Genomic DNA, 20,480 nt, shown 5'->3' on the forward strand with positions numbered 1-20,480 from the left:
TATTGGTTCTTTTGGTTTTGCTGAGCTCAACATCAAGAATCTTACAAAAAAAGAAAAGAAAACAAAAGGGAGTTGGGTTTCATTAATTCCCACCTGCATTGCAGCTCTTAAGCTCACTAATTGACGTGTTTGCTTCATCCAGCACCAAAGTCAAAGTGTAAGAGAAACGATTCAGCTCATCTGAGGAGTTACGCGTCAAACTGGTCCGTGGCTTCCAGCAGTTACCAAGCAACCAGCTGAGAATTAAGCAGGGTACCAGTCAGGATTAATGAAACAAGGTTAAATGTATTAATTAGTGAGCTTCAGATGTTCTTATAGGTGCGTTTTGTAACCATCTGACAGACAATCCGGTCCCATGTGCTCATGGCAATTTTCTTCAAAGCTGCGCTCACCAGCTGCTGTCGATACTCAAGCATGGATCAAGCTAATTGATCCATGCTTAATGCAAAAGAATAAAATTAGAATATGTTTCCGATTTCTGATAGTAGTTCTTTAATTATTGCCAAAAACCACAAAAACATTGATATTTAGAGTGGTTATGGCAACTTTAGTGGATTTAAATACGTATCTCATGACAAAAAAGAAATACCAGCGGAGATATATTGACTAAATATAATCATTTGGTGAGAACTTCAAAAAACTCATTTGGAGACCTTGAGTAGGGAGGACAGGTCCTTTAAGGCCAGAAGCTTTCTCACTCAGCTGCAGAGAGGAAAAATATCTTGGTTTTGAATTCCATCGGGCAGGATGAAAGTGAGCAGCTGTCCAGAACGAAGCCTCATTGAATCGCCTCAGGTCAAAGCTTTGACTTGACATGTGCCTGTAAACATGTTGTCACCCCGCAGCCCGTGTTAAAATGAAATTAAAATGCTTGTATCAAAGCTACAGCATGGCCACACAGAATCCGGAGAATTAAAGACTTTTCACAATGGAGCTGAGCCTCCTTTTCTGAAAGGATTTATGCTATAATGGAGTCTCATCTTGGGAAGTGAAAGCACTTCTGCCTGCTAAGTGCAATCATTAATATCCAGTCTAAAATCACTCATCGCAGTCATACACATTCACTTATCCTCGCAACACACCCAAAGATCAAAGTCGTCTCCGTGATTCATTCCGCATTGCTCTCGGTCAGAATTGTTATCAAGTGTTTTCACCACTCAAGTAATGCCAAGATAATAATCTCTCTGCTCTCTCGGTTGCTCTGTAATAACACGTACAGTGGGACTGGAGCACCACTCGTCTGGCAGATCCTTTCTCGGTTGTGTCTGCTGAGTGGTAAAGTGAAGCCGGATCGGTCCCCTCCACCCACTCATCCGCGAGTGACCGGGGGCTACCCCGAGGCTCAACCTGCCTCAGACTCTCTGATCATAACGAGAACACGACTATCTGACACTGCATGCCTGCTGCGGAGCAGGAAGACAGACCGAGACAAGCTCGGCTCGTATCACAAGAGCTAGTTTTATCTAGAAGGTAAAAGAAAAAAAAAAAAAGAAGGTATCTATGGGTCATCTGATTTATTTGGGTTGGGTGAGAAGTTGTGGGAAGGGTCTAGCCAACATGTAATCCAAACAGTATTATGCTGATGTGCAATGCCCTTGATGTGTCAAAGTCACAGAGCAGCTCATTCATGACATAAGAAGTCTTGTCTTCCTGGATGACCTGAAAACATCTTCCAGTCTCCGGTTGTTACAAATTGCTTTGCCAAAAACAGTCCCAGGCACCTCGGCGGACCAATATGGACTTTAGCGACTGCTTGTTTCAAGGAACATACAGTGTCTGAGGGGATAAGTGTTACAGCTCATCAAATACCCCTGCAAGAGCTTGTCAAGATTCCGGGGGGAAATGCAGAAACAACACAGGTATTGGGAACAAAAGAGGTGAAGACGATGAAAGAGACATCTATTTCGATGGCTATGTATTTAGAAGACTGTGGCACAGTCTCTGGCTAAGGTAGTTGTTTTTTTCTTCCCTCTTCTTTGTTTCAGCTGAACAAAACACTCTCGGATAAGTTCAAGGCCAAAGTGATAGAAGACGAAGAAGAAGCTGCATTTAAACGGTTCTTTCATGTGGCTTCACATACTGTTTCAAAGACCGGTCCAAATTAGTCCAGACTCAGCCTAAGCACTCGCTCCCGGTTCCTGCAGCATACATGCATACACTGACACTTACTCATGCTCACTCACAACTGCGGCACACAACCAGGCTTCTTATTAAGCAACAAAAATGGCCCGGACAGGTCTGCAGAAAAGGGGTGACGGGAGCAGAACACAGCACAGCTTTTTTTGCTTTTTTTTTGGGTCGCAAAAAATATAATTAGCAGACTGGCTGACAGGGAGTCCTTTTGACACGGTGGGTGTAATGCCGTCGTTGCTTGTGTTTGACAGAGAAAAAGCACAGCTACTTCATTAAGCGCAAAGGAGAGGAAGCGAGAACAAAGCAAACAAAGCAGGAGTTGGCTGAAAAAAGCGAGAGAGAGAGAGAGAGAGAGAGAGAGAGAGAGAGAGAGAGAGAGAGAGAGAAAAAGGGGTGAGCGAGCGAGAGTTGGGGGATTTCTTCTTCCCTCCCATCTTGCTTACAGTGGAGACTCGGGCAGCATCTCTAGGTAAGCCTCCCCATCACTTGGGCCTCATATTGCCAAGGCTGCTTGGTTCCCACAGTGTGTCAGGGCCTGCATGTGGCCTTCCTCCCCGCTCCAGCAGCCCGGCGTCTTTAGACCCCCAGGCCCCGGAGCAGAGGTTACACCAACACAGCCAGTCACAGCAGCATGTCAGCCCCACACCAACCGTTGCCTTGGTGCTGCTGCATTAGCAAAGAGCTCCTGACTCTGTTCGAGGGAAAGTGATTTGCCATGACGTCTATGGCTCCCCTCTTTCGCTCCCTTTTCCTTGCTTGTTGCTGCTCGCTCACCAAGAAACCTTCTCCTCTCTGCACATTTAATCTCTCCGGTCTCTCGTTTTTTCCCTCCTTTTGTCATTCTCGCCACTGTCCTCAACTCTTCTCTCACTCGTCACACTTTGTTTTCTTGAGTAGTGACTGATGAGACTGGCACTGATGAGCGACAACATCTGCAATGAATAAATATTAAGCTGCCAAATACTGTTTTGTTTAATTTTCTTCTCCCAGTCATTGTTCATTTCTCTATTTTTTTCCAAATTCCTCAGAGCCTGCAGAGCCATCAGTGCCACAGAGTTGCCACAGACATCAAGCACCGTATTTATTTGCAGTTGGACTCAAAAATATGCTCACAAATAACTTCAGAGGCAAACACAGATAATGTGTCACTGCAGAGCTGCTCCACTTGCAATGATAAACAGGAACTGGAGGAGAAGCCTCTCGAGTGGACATCCACTGCGTTTCACTCGGTGACCAACAAACAGGTGCATGCCATTAGAGTCCCACTCTCACACGGCAGCATACCACGCTACAAGGAAGTGTGTAATCGATGTTGTGGAAAATAAAGTGAGAAAAAAGTAGTTCTAATTGCAAAATGTAAATATTGAGTTTTCCCACAAGTGGGGGCAGACCACCCAGGATGCAAAATAGTCACCCACCCCCTTTCTCTTTTTGCCTTGTCGACCGCCGGAGAGATGTCTTTTTGTGAGTGCAAAACATCACCGACCACAGTCGACACTCACACAGAACCCATGATGTGTCTTTGCATGCAAATACTTCTGGCAGCCCTGCCTTGGCATTTGTATTGTGGGAAAATTAAGTGATGAAAACCTGCAAAGAGAAGGCAGAGTAGGCTGAGAAACCAAATGTGGAACACCATGTCTGTCCTGCATAAGGTGCCAGAGTTTGGGGGGTTTTTTTGGTTGTTTTGTTTAATTCAGACTGCCCTTGTCTGGTCTGAATCATTTCTTTCAAGAAAAAAAAAGGGGAGCAAGAGGGCAGCCAGCTGGGCAGGACAGTACTGTAGCTGCAGTGTCTGACAGACAGAGGCTCCTCCATGTGTGTGTTGCAGCTCAGTGTCAAATACTTGTCTGAACTGTGACAAATACCTCCTGGTAGTCTCACTACATTTACCTGCAGGATTTAGCTATGGAACATAACTGTTCACACTGCCTGATACTGTGGGAAGATCAAAGACAACTGCTTTTTCTCTGACAGCAGCAAACTCTCAGTGCAACTTCATTTGAGCCTTATTATGTCTCTCTCTCTCTCTCTCTCTCTTTCTCCCTCTCTTCTGCTTTGGCAAGTCTGCAAGAAGATAAGCAACTGAGCACACTGACACAACAAAAAAGCAATTAAATGACTGAGAAATAAGGCGCCGAATCAACAGAAGGCTTCTGCTTGAATCAAAGAGAGAGAAAACTGATGGATCAAAGTCTCCAAAAAAAAAAAAAACTTAACTTCTCCTCATTAATTTAAGAAATGTTCCACTTTTCACTCATTTCAATGCACAATCATTCACACAAACACCACCAGCCAATAAACACATCTTAATAAGGTAAGCATCAATTTAACTACTTACTTCTCAGTCACACTGGGATAAATAAAGACTATATTTTACGTTTTTTTTTTAAAGGTGAAAACTTACCTTGCGTGGGTTTACTTCCTGAAGCTGACTGTTGGACAAAGGCGACAAGGCAGAAACCTACAAATCCCAGGCTGGCGCGTATCAAAGCCTGCACATACATGTTCACTTTCACTGGAGTTCAACACTTTCTAAAGATCTACGATGCGCAGGAGCACATATAAGGGTGTGTGTGAGAGAGTGTCTGTGTGTGTGTGTGTGTGTGTGTATATATATATATATATAGATGTGTGTGTGTGTGGTGTAAAGGTCTCTTGTTATTCCCCGGCTGACAGGATCCTGTGCGATCCCTCTTTTTTTTTTTTTTCCTCTTGACGCTTATGTGAGTTGGAAGTGATCGGGGTTGAGGAGGACTGCCCGACGGCGCGGAGCGGAGGAAGGCTTTTCTGTTATCATGTTTCGAGCCAGACCAATGTCAATTTAAGAAACGGGGGGAGAGAGAGAGAGAGAGAGAGAGAAGAGGGAGGGGGAGGAAAAGAGGGAGAGATGGGAGTGCAGTGGCGGCGGGGTCTAAAGGGGGAGGAGAGACGAAGGAGCGTCCGCGCTGCGCTGCGCTGCGCTGCGCTCCGGACTGTTCTCTCTCTCTCTCTCTCTCTCTCTCTCTCTCTCTCGCTCTCTCGCTCTCTCGCTCTCTCGCTCTCTGTCCCTCTCTCTCTCCTTGTCTTTTTCACGCACAGGTGCTGCCTGAGTGGCTCAAAGTGGACATTTACCATGTGCAACGCCGCGCGCGCGCGTGGTCGCCCGGACTTTGTGCCACCTGCACAATAATAATAATAATAATAATAATAATAATAATGAGAGAGAGAGAGAGAGAGAGAGAGAGAGAGAGAGAGAGAGAGAGAGAGAGAGAGAGAGAGAGAGAGAGAGAGAAGTTTTAGTAACGGACAGAGTGGCCATAGACACCGGGGGGAAAAAAGAGAACAAGAAGGCGGATGAGTTTATAAATGACTTGGATGGAAAAAGTAATGGCCTGGAGATTGCATTTTGTTCTCAGACTGTGGAACTCATCCAGTCCATAACTAACCAATAACAAACCAATAAGTGCCTGTTTTCACGAGTTCGGTGCAGAAATGATGTCTGCAACCTTATGTATGTTTTGCAAAAACACAATAACCAATAGCATATCTTCTTTTTTTTTCCCATTAAAGAAAACTCAGTGTAAACAGTCAAATAACACAAAACTATTCAATAACACGCAGGATGAGGTCATTCTTTCAATTATGCGAAGAAAATCTGAAAATAAATGAGTCATGTCTGCACACTTGCTGAAGTTGGAGGTTCAACTCACACACACTCAAGCAATAAATTGCAAAACGTATCGAATGTGATGAAATGAAATCTCTTTTTTTTCATACATCAACTGATTCCCTTGCATATGATCCTCATTTCAAGGTCAATTTGAGACCCAAAGCAATTTCAATCCATGTTGAAGCTCATCTGAACCTGAAATAGGAGCTGGAATCCAATGAACCTGTGACTTGCTTGAAAATGTGCATATGAATTTCACTTTTTTCTATGACACGAGATGTAATAATATAGGATGATACATTAATTTATTCAGGTATAATCAGATAGAATATACCACTGTTTGCAGGAGCATTAGTGACAGTTTAACCAGAATCATCTGATAAAGGAACCAAAAACAAAAACCTGGATGCAAATTATATTTTGAAACATGTTGTTGAAAAACAACGGAACATTTCCAGGCAATATTTCTTAAAATATTGCAATCTTTTTGCACCATTTCCCATCTTTCTAGCTTTGAAGGCGAATCGCAAGGTAAAGATGCTCCATCAGTCGCCATCCCTGTGAAGCGCTGATCATGAGTTACTCTTTGCACACCATTACCCCCAAGACCCGAAGAGGGATGAAGCTTGAGGTGTTACATGAATCAAAACAGACCCTTCTTATAATACCAGGAGCACAACCCACTGAGCCACCGCGCCGCATTTCACCAGCAATGACACATGAAACATTTGTGTTCAGGGAGAGTCCTGCAGAGGAAGAAGCATCTGTATCTGCACACCTGCTCCTTCCTTCCGCATTATCACCTAAATTAATCAGCTGTGTTGATGCATTTATGTTTGCATTTTTCGACGCTGGAGCAGATTCCACCCTATAATTATCACTCCTGCTCCCACGTGCATTTTTTTTTCCCTCAATCAAAGATAATTAGGGTCTCACAATGAGGCTGATTGGAGATAATAACACTGCTTTCTTCAGATGATGCCGAGGATTTTTGAAACACCCAGTGTGAAATTGCCCCGGGCAGAACGGGAGGAGAGAGGATAATTTTTTATTATCTTGTATCTTATCAGAGTTTTGTCACCTGTGCTTTAAAGATTGCTTGTGAGCTTGTAATAATCTCAGATTCAAAGACAGATGGTTCATAAACAGTGTAATTTAATATGGCTTCCCATGTTTTGCCAGAAAATAAGGGCCTCAATAAATGAGCGATTCAGTACAAGAGAATAACCTTCCAAAAAAAAAAAAAAATCCCCCTTAGCATCCACGGGAGAAGAAAAAACATGTAAATCCACAGCGCAAAGTCAAGCAGTTCGCTGTAATTAAAATAACATCCGTCAGGGATATGGAAATATCTCATGTCCCTGTGTCCAAATCTCAGGGTAATTGTGAGCACTTGTATAACCAAATGAGCTCAGAGTCACTGTGGGAGTTTGAGAAAGTCAGCACACAGTTGCCACAGAGTCTGTGAGCACAAGTCACACTGGAGGATCAGTGCACTTTTCATGGTAGCACTTCATTAAAGGCAGAGGGGCCGTGCACGGGCATTACACTGTGCACCAAGCCAGGCTATTTTTACACCTACAGACACATGAGGGAAACCCAGGCAATGTTTAATTTATGATCCTCGTCATGAAAAGGCTACACACTGGGTGGAGAGAGAGTGAGGGTGTGTCCAGAGAGCAGTGAGAAGCTCTCATATACCATAAGTTAAATTATTATTGAGATCAATCTTTTTCACTGCATGCCTGTGAGGTTTGCTGCAAAATGAGCAGAATCTGCAATGAGCAAACTTCACTTTTAGTATTTTCATTTCAAAAAGAACACCTTCAAGATGCCATTTGTTTTTGTTTGTTTTTTATTTGCTGGCCATCCATCCATATTAAAAAGCACATGATTTGTTGCATGGAATATTTCTGGACATTTTTGTCTTGGTCTTCATTCCAGTCCTGTCTGCCTTGGTTGAACCTATAGGACCCCCCCCCCCCCCCCAAAAAAAAAGACATATGGCAATCACTTGCAAGAATTTCCTCCACAAACCAGGATTGGGTTTGTGAAATATGTACCACATTGAACAACTGTCACAGCTGGTCTCTCTGCAACAAGAAAATACTTTGAAACTCCAAAATTTCCATTTTTGGAAAATAAAAGGGCAAAAAAAAAAAAATCTGGTAAGCAGTTGTTGTCGCCGGTGTTGTTTCAACTTTTTGTTTAAAACCTCCAACAGCTGTTGCCGTAAGATAAATGCAAGATGGATGCATGTTCGAAGGCTCCACTGTACTATAGTGCATGCTAATGAACTGTGGCATGAGGATCCCTGCAGAGAACCTAATGCTCTCCTCCAGATGGTCATACACAGGGACACATCACCTCGGCTCCTCATTTACTTTCTTCAGGTTCGACATTTATGTTACCCAATTGTCTCAAAGATTTATGTGTGAAAAAGCCGAGCATCAAAAGCGCAGAACTTTTTCCTCTTTTTTTTTTTTTCTCTTCTCCCCTCTCCTCATATGCGAGGTTACCAACACCACCGCAGGCCCAGCAGGATGTCTTGGTACTCACCATGCCAGCACCACAGGGGAGCAGAGTGGCTTGCTGAGTTCCACACTTTAGTACAGGCATCCCAGCGTAAGGCTGCGGGCTTGCCCCAGGAATGCCTTCCGACCACAGCCCCAGTCACTGGCACTAAAGGGGAGCATGAGAGGGGAGAGAAAGAAGAAAGGAAATACAGTTATCAAGCCAGAAGGGGGAGAAGGAAAAAAAAGTGTCTCACACAGACACCCAGAGTAACCGAAACATTTATTTCCACATGTCAAAAAAAAGAAAAACAATTCTCCATAGATAGGATTGTCTAATGAGTGCTGAATGGGCTCTTGGTTCGGAGGGTTTCTTACCTTGTTACCTGAGGTTTGCACATGGCTTTTGGGCCGCGTGAGCGAGCGTGCAGGTACTGGAGAGGATGCGGTGTGCAATACGCTGGCAATATAATCACACGGACTCATCAAGATCGTTTGAGACGGAGGGGAAAAGTTTGTCCTGAGATCTCATATTTAATCCTCACCGAGCCTGTATCATTCAAAGTATCAATCATCATCATACAGCACAGAGTGTATGACTGTGCTTACTGCCTGTCTGAAGACACACGCACACTTAAGTCGAGACACACAGAGGTGGATAATACCTGTATATTTTAAAGTAAACTCTTTTGATGACACAGAATTGGGCCGGGCATGCTCAAACGCCAGCACACTCAGCAGTAGCTCCGTGCCATTTTGTCTGCACTAATCCTCAGCACGCAGCTCGTGAGTGGAGCGAGGGCCCGGGCTTTCAGAGCCTCTCTTTCAGACAGACACTATGTAAGTAGGTAAGTACAGAACAGGACCGGGACGGTGGGGAAGTCCCATGAGCTCACCGTCTCGCTGCATCTTCGCCAACCTGGTGCAGAGACAAACCCCAGGGTGCGCCTCCAAGAATCAGCTCATCTGTTTATCATAAAACACCAAGGTCGGCAAAATCCTTGTCAGGTCTAGTTAGATAATAAAGTTCCAATACTGTTAAAAATCGTTTCAGACGTCCCACATGATTGCGGTCAAAGGTCACTGTGACATTTTTTGATGAGTAAAACCTTCCCGCTAATCACCCGCCCCCCCTTTCAGTTTTCACATTCTTTTCTTGTATGCTGACCTGAATCATTTCCTGTTGGGCTGAACTAGACAAAGCAAATTGGGCTAGAGAGCGAAAGAAAAAAAACAAAACTGCAGTTCATGATTGGAGCTTCTTTGCTTCAGATGCAGTGGAAGTAGAAAAAAATGTACTCAGACTAAATCTGGAGACAACGTCAACGTCTGAAAAGGCTAAAACGAGACAAAAAAATGCAAAAGATCCAGTTTCTCCCACAAATGCCATGTTTATGAGAAGTTTCATGGGTCAACAGCTGAACCAAATACTTTTTAATAAGTGAACCGAATTTCATTATTGCAAAGAAAAGAAACATTTTTTCCACATTGAAAAGGACAGAGCATTAAAAAGACATAAAAGTATGATGTCATAAAATGGAAACCGAGTTAGATTTCTTTTTCTTTCTTTTTTTTTTTCATTTATTAACCTTTGATGAAAGAAACACTCAAAGTAAACATTTTCCCTGTTGGCTGAATGACAGAGAACAGTGTCTTCTTCCTCACTCTAATAATCCAATTATTATCCTACAGTTTATTATTAAATATCGGATGTAAAAACCTGATCTGTGGCAGACGCCCTTGACTCCCCTGTGAAGTGTTTTAACAACAAATTATCTGCTGTCATGACCTCATTTGATTCATAAATGATTGTGGTGTCAGGAATTTGCCAGAACTCATCAAGACAATTGAGAAATATGCAAACAAAGCTACAACAATGAATCATTGGCACACTCTGCTTTCGGATTCCAGTAAATTGTAAGATGCAGAAGTATCACTTCCCTCTGTGGGTCATGGTCTGACTTTGTTTGCAGCGTGTTTATAAGAATGGGATGTTGAGGGGGGGGGAAGCACGTCTACACACACACACACACACACACACACACACACACACACACACACACACACACACACACACACACACACACACACACACACACACACACACACACACACACACACACACACACACACACACACACACACACAACTTCTGTCTGACATACAGTGTGAGACATGAGCCTCTCAGCCACAGCCAGGGAGTGTGCCCCATTGTTTGTGCAATGAATCTAGACTGCCCTCTAGCGGCCGACTTCTTTTTCAAAGTTTTGATTCCTGTCAAACGTTAGGAGGCGCACAGTTTGAAAACCTCTGACGCCTAATGAAAACAGATAATCAGACTGGGAACTCATCAGCAATCAAATGTCTCATTAAGGTTGTTCCTATTCTGTCTCGGATTATGTGGTTTCATTTACAATGTGTTCTCACCGAGCAGGCCAATCAATGACAAACACCTTATCACTGGCTCAAACCGTCGCTCCCCTGAGGTGGTGCAGCACATGCAGTTTGAAATCCAGGTGCTGTTGCACCCGCCTACCAAACCAATCACACTGCTTAACAGTGACAATTAAGATACTCATAAAGTTTTTTCTCATTTGTTTAAGAATCCACCCTCGCAAATTCATTACAACCAACTTTGACCCCCTTTTCCACACAGTAATCCGTGCACCCTAATCTGATAAACAGGTATTCACAATGTTGCATGCTATTAACTAAATCAGTCAGACAATGATCGCGTAAATCAATAAGTGATGTTATGCATCAAACGGTTTGAAGACAAGGTCCAGCATTCTTCACGCTTTATCTTTGTAAACTATTTATCGAGCCAGTCAGTAACAAATAACCTCTTACGGTCTTGTAACTTTGTCCTCGTTTAACTCTACTGCAGCCCTCCAACATACTACACCGCTCCTCCCCGATCATCAAAATTCTCAAAAATGTGTTTTCCTTTTCGTTTCAAATTCCATCTATACTGCTCTACCCGGGTCGGGGCGTGCACACTGCAGTGGCACACCATCCACTTCAACTGATCCATGATGCCTACAAGGTCAAGAGTGAAAGTGGCCGGTGCTGTGACAGAGTCCTCATCAATCAGGTCTCCTGTCAGGTGGAGAGGAGAGATGCCTCTCATACCAACGTGCCAGAGAGAAGCACAAAGCTGCCTGTGTTCGTCTGACAGTGTGCAGCTACTTCCTCCCTCCCTTTGCTTTACTGAGAAAGAAGATGTTCGGAAAAAGCTAAACTGGTACAAGCAGACCTCTGATAGTTTCCCTCCGAGTACACTTGTAGTAACACTAGTGTTTGGTTCATCTTAAATGCAAATGATGCACATGCACCTCACCTTTTCCCATCTGAGATATTCAAAGCAAGATTACATTTTTTATTTTATTTTTACTTGGTACTTGTTAAAAGTTCCCCACTGACAAATACTGATCTGAGGTGTACTTCCTTGGGAGAACATAACCAAACATGTAAAAATATTCTGTTTGTACAATATGCAAATCAGACACTGCATCCAAACCCATGCTGGGAAAATATTGTGGGTGTGATGAAGGCAACAACTTTTAATGAACTGAAGTAGTACGGCAGGGCAGGGCTCAAGCAATCACAACAATGATGCCAAGTGGCACTTGGCTTTGACGCAGCCATTTAGAAAGAGCATACCTTAATGTTATGACCACTTGTAATTACGGATGAGTCAAGTGTCGTAACTTCCAAACATAACCAGTAAAGTGGTGGAAACTCTGGGGAGTGACACTCTTTTGGTATTCGACAGAAAGTTATGTTTTCTAACGAACGTCACAGTTAAACCCCGAGGTAAACACCTATTCAGAATAATGTATTTCAAATTGAGCCCGATATTGTCATAGCAGGTGAACTTAACATGAGATTACAGAAAAGAGTAGAGTTATAGTTTTCTGAAAGCCTGCAGCAGTGATCTTTCAGAGAGCCCGTCGGCTCGTAAATGAGCCGTCCTGAGCGGCAGGGATCTTCTATAGAGGCCAAAACCTGGAGATGAAAAACAGGTCGCACCAGTTCTTTCACCATCACATCAGACAAAGATCATGAAGCTGAGCCAGAAAACATTGGAGTCACTTTATGATTTGACAGGAGACACGAGAGACAGTTTGTCATAAATTAAGAAAGGAAACAAATCCAACTTTTTTTCTCCCCAAGGGTTTAGATTAATGACCTGAGGTCTAGATGAAGGCTGTGTATGTTTAATAAAACATTTTTCTTCATAAAAAGCTGTCAATGTTTGGCCCCGTAGTGACTCCAGACAAGGCGCTGCTGGGTAACCAGCTTATGCGTTTTGTTGTGCGTCATTGTACAGCCGTGCAAACCACATGTTTCAGATTCTTATCGCCCAGTGGCCCTTGACTATGAGATAGATGAAGGCGTGTTCTGGCAGCGCAGCTCATTTTAATCCAGTTGAAAAGCACCCTCTATTAAAATGCATATAATAAATACACAAAATCTTTGAATACGAGCCAGTTTTTGCTAAAAACCAACCAAAATGTCAGACTGACATTTTACCTCAGCAAGCTGTCAAAGCGTTCAACAGGGGACCTACAGTATAACGTGACCCCATAACACAACGGCGTCCCGAACAGAAATGACTTATAAAAGCACATATATTGACACAAGATCCATACTCACTGAAATGACTAAATACCTTATTACTGATTGTTTACAGTAACATTTCATTTACAAAATCTACAGCTACACTGAAAGTCAATGTAAATCCTAAAAGTCCTTGATTGCCACTTCTCTAAGCAAGAAAAAAAAGGGAGGGGGGGGGGTTATCTTTTTACATTATCAAGTAGGTTCAAAAGTCGACATGACATTGAGTCATGTGACATGCTCTAATGCTACTTAATTCAGCGGAAAAAAAAATACATAACCGAGTTTAAGCTGCTTTCTGAACATTTTGTGGTGCATTTATCATTCATGTGTAAATCTTCAGCACTGTCCCGAAAAGGTTTCCGTCAGCGGTGGTTGGATGAGGTGTGCGACGTTATCGCTCAGTCTCTGAGCAGTCCGAGCTTCTTGAGGGCCTCACGCCGGTCCTCTTCATTATCTTCCCGAGGGCTGATCAGCACACTGATGCCTTGAGAGCGAGGCAGTTTGTGGGAGTCGTCGGAGTTCGAGAAGGCCGTCGTCGTGGGCGGGGTCGTCCACATGTCAACCTCAGGGCTGGAGTCGCGATCCGACGGCGGATCGGCGGCTGAAAAGTCTATCCTGGATCCCAGCGAGGCAGGACGTGGCCAATTGTTATGCAGCTGTCCGGAGACATGCTCCTCCTCTCTGAAACCGGAGGAGGTTTTTCCAGCCACGTAACTGTGAAGGCGAAGGCCACGGTCCAAGGTGGCTGCTTTGGCCCGGGGTGGGGGGAGCTGTTTGATGAGGGCAGACGAGGTCACCCGACTAACCAGAGGATCAGGGACGTCGGTGAGAGGAGACAGTTCGCCATCTGAAGGCAAGGAATCGGTGCAGTCACTGAATGCAGCAGGGGCCGGGAGGATAGCAGGAGGCGGAACATGAGGAGAAGGAGACGTAGCGGAGAGTAATAAAGCAGCCGGAGAGACATGTGGACGTGCAGAGGTAAAAGTTGGGCTATTGACACGTTTGTATGACGGCGTCATGGGTGGCGTGTTTGAAGACGCGTAACTGACGGGAGTTGACGGCGCTGCCCACGACCTTCTGTTTTTTGGTGAGAGTTTGGGGCTGGTGCGAGCACTCGTATCTTCCTCGTAGCTTTTAAGCAGGCCGAGCTTTCTAAGAGCCTCCATGCGAACTTTCTGATGGTCCAAATGCATCCTGTCAGGGTTGGTGGGCGACGGCAGCCCCGGGTTTCCTTCAGGGGGAGGCGCCGCCGTCTTGAGCGACTTCAGCAGAATGTTAGCGGGGAGTCTTTTGGGCTTCGGGGCCACAGGAGGAGGCGTTTTGGCCTCAGGCAGAGGACTCACCGGAGGACTGGAGTCAACAGAAGAAAGGCTGAGGCTGGAAGTGAAGTCCGGTGGAGGTTTGCTGAGATACTCCTCAGTCAGAATGGGGGTCAGAGAGGTTTTCCTCAATGCGGCTCGCTGACGGAGCTGCTCCAAGTTAACCGTCGGAACAATGGCTCGCTGACGCAGCTGCTCCACGTCAATGGGCTTGGACGGTCCTACAGACGGAGGGTGGAATTTCACCTTCTCCAGCTTTACTGGAGAATCTGGTACGTCCATGAAGTCCGAGGGAGGTGGGATGAGAGCCGCACTGCCCTTTGGACCAGATGAGGGGACATCAGGAGGCGGAGGACTGCTTTGCGTCATGAGGTCGCCTGCTTTGAGATCTACGGTACCAGGGTCGGGGACAGAGGCCGATTCTGGTACAGAGGCGTGATTCAGAATATCATACGCGGTTTTGCTTTTAATGATGGGTGCAGGCTCTGCTTCTGGGTGTGAGAACGATGTGTGGAATTCATCGCTGAGCAGAGAGTTCTTGTTTCCTTCGGACTCATTGGACGTCAAAGCAGTACCGTCTAAAACAAAACCAAAAAGTTTCTGCAGTTAATATTCATGTGTTTAGTATTTATTTACCATTTAGAATGCAAAGAAAACAAGTCAAACTAAGCCTTTCAGTATGGGGCTGGCTCACTTTTCAAAATATTCTTTTTGTTACTTCTATACTTTTTTTATTGAAGTAAATATATAATTTTGTCAAATTGCACATGCATCCCTTTTAGTGACAATTTAAAGTAAAATCAGCAAGCATGAATGTCTCATTAAATATGTATCTATGACATATATTGTTTCTTCTTTGGGATGTGAGGACACGTCATAAACTTTTCAATGAGTTTGGTGGCAAACCGTGAGAAAGCAGAAGATACATGTTCAGCCCGAAGGTTTCAGTTTCTATTGAAGACTAATGTGAGTGAACGAGAGCTGGGAGCAGAGTCACACGGTGTCTTGAACCACTATTTTACCAGAAGAGATGCAAGTTTGGCACTTTTGATGAATAAATAATTCCATATTTAACATTTGGTTTTCATGACATGCTGACCCTGACCACATGTCCCCAACTAACCTATTCTATAGGATAGGTGTACTTTATTGTCCTCTAGAGGCACCGATGTGTCTTCTACTTTTCACTTGCTAAAGGTTTCCACACTATAATATCAAGTAAGTAAAGTTGTTACGTTTATTTGGTTAGATTTGCATACCATTCACTCTCATCTGTCCCACTTTTTCTGCAAACACACCGTGATCTGGTTCTTCATTGGACAAGCCGCTGTCGTCCTGCACCTCCAGGGCTTCGATCGTTTCCTGCAGATACATGAGACACGCTCTCTCCTCCGGAGAAAGGTGCTCCATACTGTCTTCACTCTGTTCGCAAAAGAAAACATTGTTGCAGTTTATCATCTATATACATAAATATCTTTATAATGCCATGACAGACCTCCATTAACTCTAAACACACAGTGTGAGAGTTATAACAGGAACAAAAGGTGCTGGTTGTTCATATATAGAGGAACGACTCACTTCCCCTCGCATGCCTCGCTGTTCCTCGTCTGTCCTTCATTTGCCTGTCAGTAAAATTTGTTTCAGATGACTACAGGTGCCTGGGAACAGCTTGAGGTCTTGACAGGTTTTTATTGAACGTTGTCATTACTCATTGAACCTTCTCACACTGACTGCGACTGTCCACGGGGACGTCCCCGTCAACCTCGTGTAGAAATCTCACTTCTTTTATTTTTGTCTTGTGACCGAGGACAGAAGCACTCCCCGAAGTGTGTTTAAGTGAGATAAGCCAGATAAAGACTGTCTACAGGTGGAGATATTGCGCACACAGATAAGTCAGGCAGATGACAGGGCGGCGGAGAGCCACAGCGACACTCACGTAGCCAGAGTTCATGCTGATTACGCTGTCACAGCTTCCTGCACTGTCCATATTGCTCAAGGACTCCACGGCAATGTGGCTCGGCCACGTGTCACTCTTCGACATCGCACATCGAAGACGACGACTGCCGGAGCTGCACTCCACGGGTGTCTTTCGATGGCGTGAATCTCAAAACGCCGATTGAGGAAGGATCTTAGGGGTCAAAGAGAGAACGTAAGAACAGGGCAAAGTGTGGAACGAGATCCAATCTCGTTCCACATGATTTCTCCTCATATCATGTTCTTCACCCCTTTACTAAAAATAGATACAAAATTAGGAATCAAAAGAGTATTTCCACTGTGGTGATAAAACCATAAATTTAAGCCGATAGCCAAGTAATATCTGTCTCATTGATGGAACAAGAAGCTAATATCCTGTCGCTTTGATGCATTAAACATCACCAGTTATGCAAATTGAGCCATCAAATAAATTAACTGCAGAATAAACAAACATTTATTTGCACATAAGATGAAGCCTGGAATAAAATTAGGTGGAAGTACACGGACATTTCTGCGAAAACCAAAATACTTTCAAACAGAAAAGTTGATTCCTTTTGGATGTGAAGCACAACAGATGCTGACGAGTTGTTGAAAACAGTTTTCTCTATTTTTTCTCCTTTGCCATTTCGTGAGATATTCGCTAGAAATACCAAAGTCATAAGTCACTGACCAATTTATCTAAAGTTAGTTTTGTTAGGAAACAAAGTCCATTTATTAATGATGAAAGGCCATGTTGTGTCTTAAAGACTAGTATGTCCTCTTTTTTGACTAATGTTTATTTCTATTGTGCAATCGAGACCAGAGAATGACACACACCCACACATGGGCAACCAGAACATATCAAATGTAAGCCGTCTTAGTAGCTCATAGTATCAACATCATAGTGTTAAAAAAAAGAAGTGGTTATAGTCGTAACATAGCCAATGTTGGATCAGATGATTTAAATTATTAGCGACCTGGAAGAGGTTCACACAGGCGATGCCACACAGCGGTGCTCGAAGCGCCATTGATCGACAAGTATTCCCGTCATTGTGCTTCAAGCAATCAGCAATTAAAAACCCTTTGTTCGTGACCCTGCACATCATGTTGAATTTGTCCAAAGTTAATGCGTCGTGTTGCAGCATTTTACCGCATTCCCGTGATTCCAACATGTTAGGTGGTGAATATTACAGCTGGCAAGTCATGCAGGAGGAAAGCAAATCAAGTCAAATTAAAGATTTTCGTTTTAAAAGAAGACATGAAAACCTCTCACAGACACACAGATGTGAGATTTCCAAAACAAACACTCATAAATAGTTGACACATTTTTACAATGAATTTGAAATGAGTCAAACAACTAACTTGGTGGCACACCCTGTTGCACAAGTCTGCTCCACTTTTTGTAAATGAATGGAAAATCTTGGTTGTTCCAAAGTGCATTATGAAAAGGTGGCAACGTAGAGGTTAAAGTGGCTTGAGTTTTAGCTGTGAGCTAAATCCACGAAAGCCTGACGGACTATAAAGGCTGCACTGTTCATCCTACTGGTGGATCTGCATTCGGTGAACACCAAGAAGGATTATTCAGGACTATGGAGGATTGTTGTAATAGACAAGTTTTAGTCAGTTTTAAGAAGGAGCTCGAAACAGTTTCAGGACAACTGACTTTGTTTTACTGCTCAAATTTGACTCCTTTTTTCATGTGTTCTACTCTTTACAATGTCTCAATTGATATTTCTCCTGCTTCAATTCGTATTTTTTCTTTTTAATACGATGAACTGCACTTTAGTCATGAAATGTATTCAGTGAATTTGACATAAGTGTTCTAAATGTCTTCAGTGACTGTAGTTTCTGTGGCTCTGTGCAGCAGTTGCTTCCTGCAGATCGACACAAAATGCTCCTTTATCTCCATGAAATAATATTTGGATGGTGACTGATTGCAATGTGAATATTTTGTTTTTACTTCAATTTCACTCGTTTGTGTGGATTCAAACTTTAAATGTCCTTTTTTTTTTCTTAATTCCAATTCAATAATGTACAAGTGATGTAAAAAAAATCTAAGTAATATATAAATTATTTTAAGTTAAAGACAAGTGATTTCTACTGTTGCTCATCAGCAAGTCAACAGGGGGAATATCATGTACAATGAACAGTGGAGAAGTGAAATGAAAATATTGGATGAGCTCAAGTTAAAAGTCGAAAAAGGGTTTGGACAAATACAATGTAGTTTATCTCTAAACAAAGGCTTTATAACCTGTTGTGTGGCTCAAGAGCACAGTCGAGTTCAGGTGTGGAAGCAAAGCAAAAGTCATTTCACTGTTGTGTAATCATTCTTAAGAAGTCATCTACAAACAATAGATTCAAAATCCCTCTGAAGTCAATGTCTCCGTTTTCAAATGAGTACGCGAGGTTGTCCATCATAGCGCCAGTTGAGGAGTAAAGCAGTGAATTGTGGGGCCGTGAGGTTCCACTGAGGCGACACGGGCAGGATTTCATTCACCACAAACGGCACGTCCCTCCTGCAGTACGAGACGGCTCCAATTTCCAATTATCCTCAGTACAAATCGCGTTTCCGAGAAAAACGAGAGGGGCTTCGGGAACATTTCTCTGCAGTGGAATTTCACAAGAACAGATCAAATCCAATCAGACTTCGAGTGTCCTTGTGACCCCAGGTGGATGCACAACCTCTCAAAAAATGCAACGCATAGTGAATAACTGAAGTATTTGAAGACTCAACATGTGAGGCTAAAAAAGTCAGTATTTCTGCTACAGACCTACATTTCCTCATTGTGCAGAAAACTTCAAAAACATTCACATTGTTCCAGTGACAATCACAATTTATGCAATAATTTACTAAATGTATTCTCCCACCAAGTCATCAGGAGAAATATTTATTTATTTTCCATTTTTAGAAGAGGCTATCGAGTTACAAAAGGATTCCCTTTGCTGCAAGATCTAATCGCACGCTTTAACAATATGTTAAAAACAAATATTCAGAGAAACTGCAATACAGCAGTGAAAAGGAACTGGCAGCTCTGACATTTGGCACCTGTTGACATGAAGCCTACGAAAACATTCTTGGGGACCAACACCCACACACACACACACACACACACACACACATACACACACATGCTTTGTGGAAACAAAAAGCTGGTCGACGAGAAAAAGAAAAAAAAAACACAACACACCAGCGTCTCAGCAAAAATCTTCTGTAAGTGCTCATTAGAGTCCCTCCCATCAGTCCATTCAAGATGAAGAGAGCAGGCAACACCTCTCACACCTGAACCGGGCCACAAACCTGCAGGGCGGCAGTGGCGCTCACTACACCCACAGCTGAGTCAGGATTTAATAGTGACAGGAATGTCACTTTGCTTGCTTCCCCGTCTCCCAGACAACTCTTAAAATCCAGCAGAGCGTTCTGATGCTTTTGGGCGTTCCACATGAACTACACCTGAGGAGATGAAACACTTATACAAATTTGAGAGGATCTGCTCTTTAATGTCAGAACAGTTGTGAAAGTGTGTGAACCAGATTTATTACACACCAGTATGTATAGTCTAATGATTGCAGGCGTATTTGTAGAGGGGAAAGGGGGGGGGGGGGGGGTCCAAGATATGTTGGGTATGTGTTGAAGGGCAGCCAGTCAGCTCGAAACTGGTTTAATGATTTACAGTAAACACAAATGCATGGCAAACACTAACTTGTGCAACTCTCAGTCTGAGAACAGAAATGTTTCATTAATGTTTAGCTTGGCAGCTTGTCCCACTTAAAAAAAAAGACTTATTATTGCAAGTGTTTGTAGTTTCCCCTCACACATAAAGTTCTAACCCACCTGATCAATGCATCATCTCTGAAAAATAGACTTTCAAAGTCTGAAGAATGATTGGTAATGCAGGTTTCTGCAAACCATTTCAGGTGTTTGTTTTTTTTTAAGTCTCTAATTCAGGTGCGAACATCGGTTCAAACAAGTGTACTGAGACAACACACAAAGGTTAAATAAATCAGTGGTGGAGTTTACTCACAGATCAGATCAGTTCTGAGAAGATCCCTGATTCGTGATTTTAAAATATTTTCTCTCTCCCTCCGCGAGTAAAACCCAAATTAAACCACGGTGAAAATGATTTCCTGAAAGAACTTACCGGTCAAACACTGAAACAGGAGCTCCGTTGCGGGATGTTTCAGTCCATTTCTTCTGTCCTCCTCCGCTCAGCTTCTCTCTGAAGTGCGTCAGTGACAGAAACTTCACTACCTGCTGCAGGTGAGGCTCATCACTTCCGGACTGGC

General features: G+C 43.4%; 2 protein-coding genes across 7 annotated transcripts in view; both read right to left on the bottom strand.

Annotated features, from left to right (window-relative positions):
* scube3 (signal peptide, CUB domain, EGF-like 3) overlaps nt 1-4,926 on the bottom strand; it is an 84,860-nt gene extending 79,934 nt beyond the window's left edge. For all 3 annotated transcript variants that reach the window (XM_080496645.1, XM_080496644.1, XM_080496643.1), the window contains exon 1: nt 4,541-4,926. In XM_080496645.1, coding sequence (XP_080352771.1) covers nt 4,541-4,640 — 100 coding nt within the window. In that variant the 5' untranslated portion in view covers nt 4,641-4,926. The remainder of the gene's footprint in view (nt 1-4,540) is intronic.
* Nucleotides 4,927-12,406: 7,480 nt separating this feature from the next.
* LOC308129983 (specifically androgen-regulated gene protein) lies at nt 12,407-20,411 on the bottom strand. 4 transcript variants are annotated; one of them, XM_080496140.1, is made up of 4 exons: nt 20,336-20,408; nt 16,180-16,371; nt 15,542-15,665; nt 12,407-14,821 (listed from the first exon to the last, which is right to left on the bottom strand). In XM_080496140.1, exons 2-4 carry the CDS (start codon nt 16,282-16,284, stop codon nt 13,323-13,325), a joined length of 1,728 nt encoding a protein of 575 aa, XP_080352266.1. In that variant the 5' UTR covers nt 16,285-16,371; nt 20,336-20,408; the 3' UTR covers nt 12,407-13,322. The 4 variants fall into 4 exon arrangements, with proteins under 4 accessions (XP_080352266.1, XP_080352264.1, XP_080352267.1 ...); XM_080496138.1 differs by having other exon boundaries at nt 15,503-15,665; XM_080496141.1 differs by lacking the exon at nt 16,180-16,371 and having other exon boundaries at nt 15,503-15,665; nt 20,336-20,411.
* Between the last annotated feature and the right edge of the window lie 69 nt (nt 20,412-20,480).

Source organism: Blennius ocellaris, assembly GCF_963422515.1.
Source record: "Blennius ocellaris genome assembly, chromosome: 5".
Classification (NCBI taxonomy): Eukaryota; Metazoa; Chordata; class Actinopteri; order Blenniiformes; family Blenniidae; genus Blennius; species Blennius ocellaris.

Bases quoted from the DNA above. Each gene is read 5' to 3' on its own strand.
- LOC308129983 (XM_080496138.1), bottom strand. From the start codon at position 16,284: ATGTCGAAGAGTGACACGTGGCCGAGCCACATTGCCGTGGAGTCCTTG. The intron at 15,666-16,179 runs GTGAGTGTCGCT...TTTTGCGAACAG, and splicing joins TCAGCATGAACTCTGGCTAC to AGTGAAGACAGTATGGAGCA. The intron at 14,822-15,502 runs GTATGCAAATCT...GTTTTGTTTTAG, and splicing joins GGGACAGATGAGAGTGAATG to ACGGTACTGCTTTGACGTCC.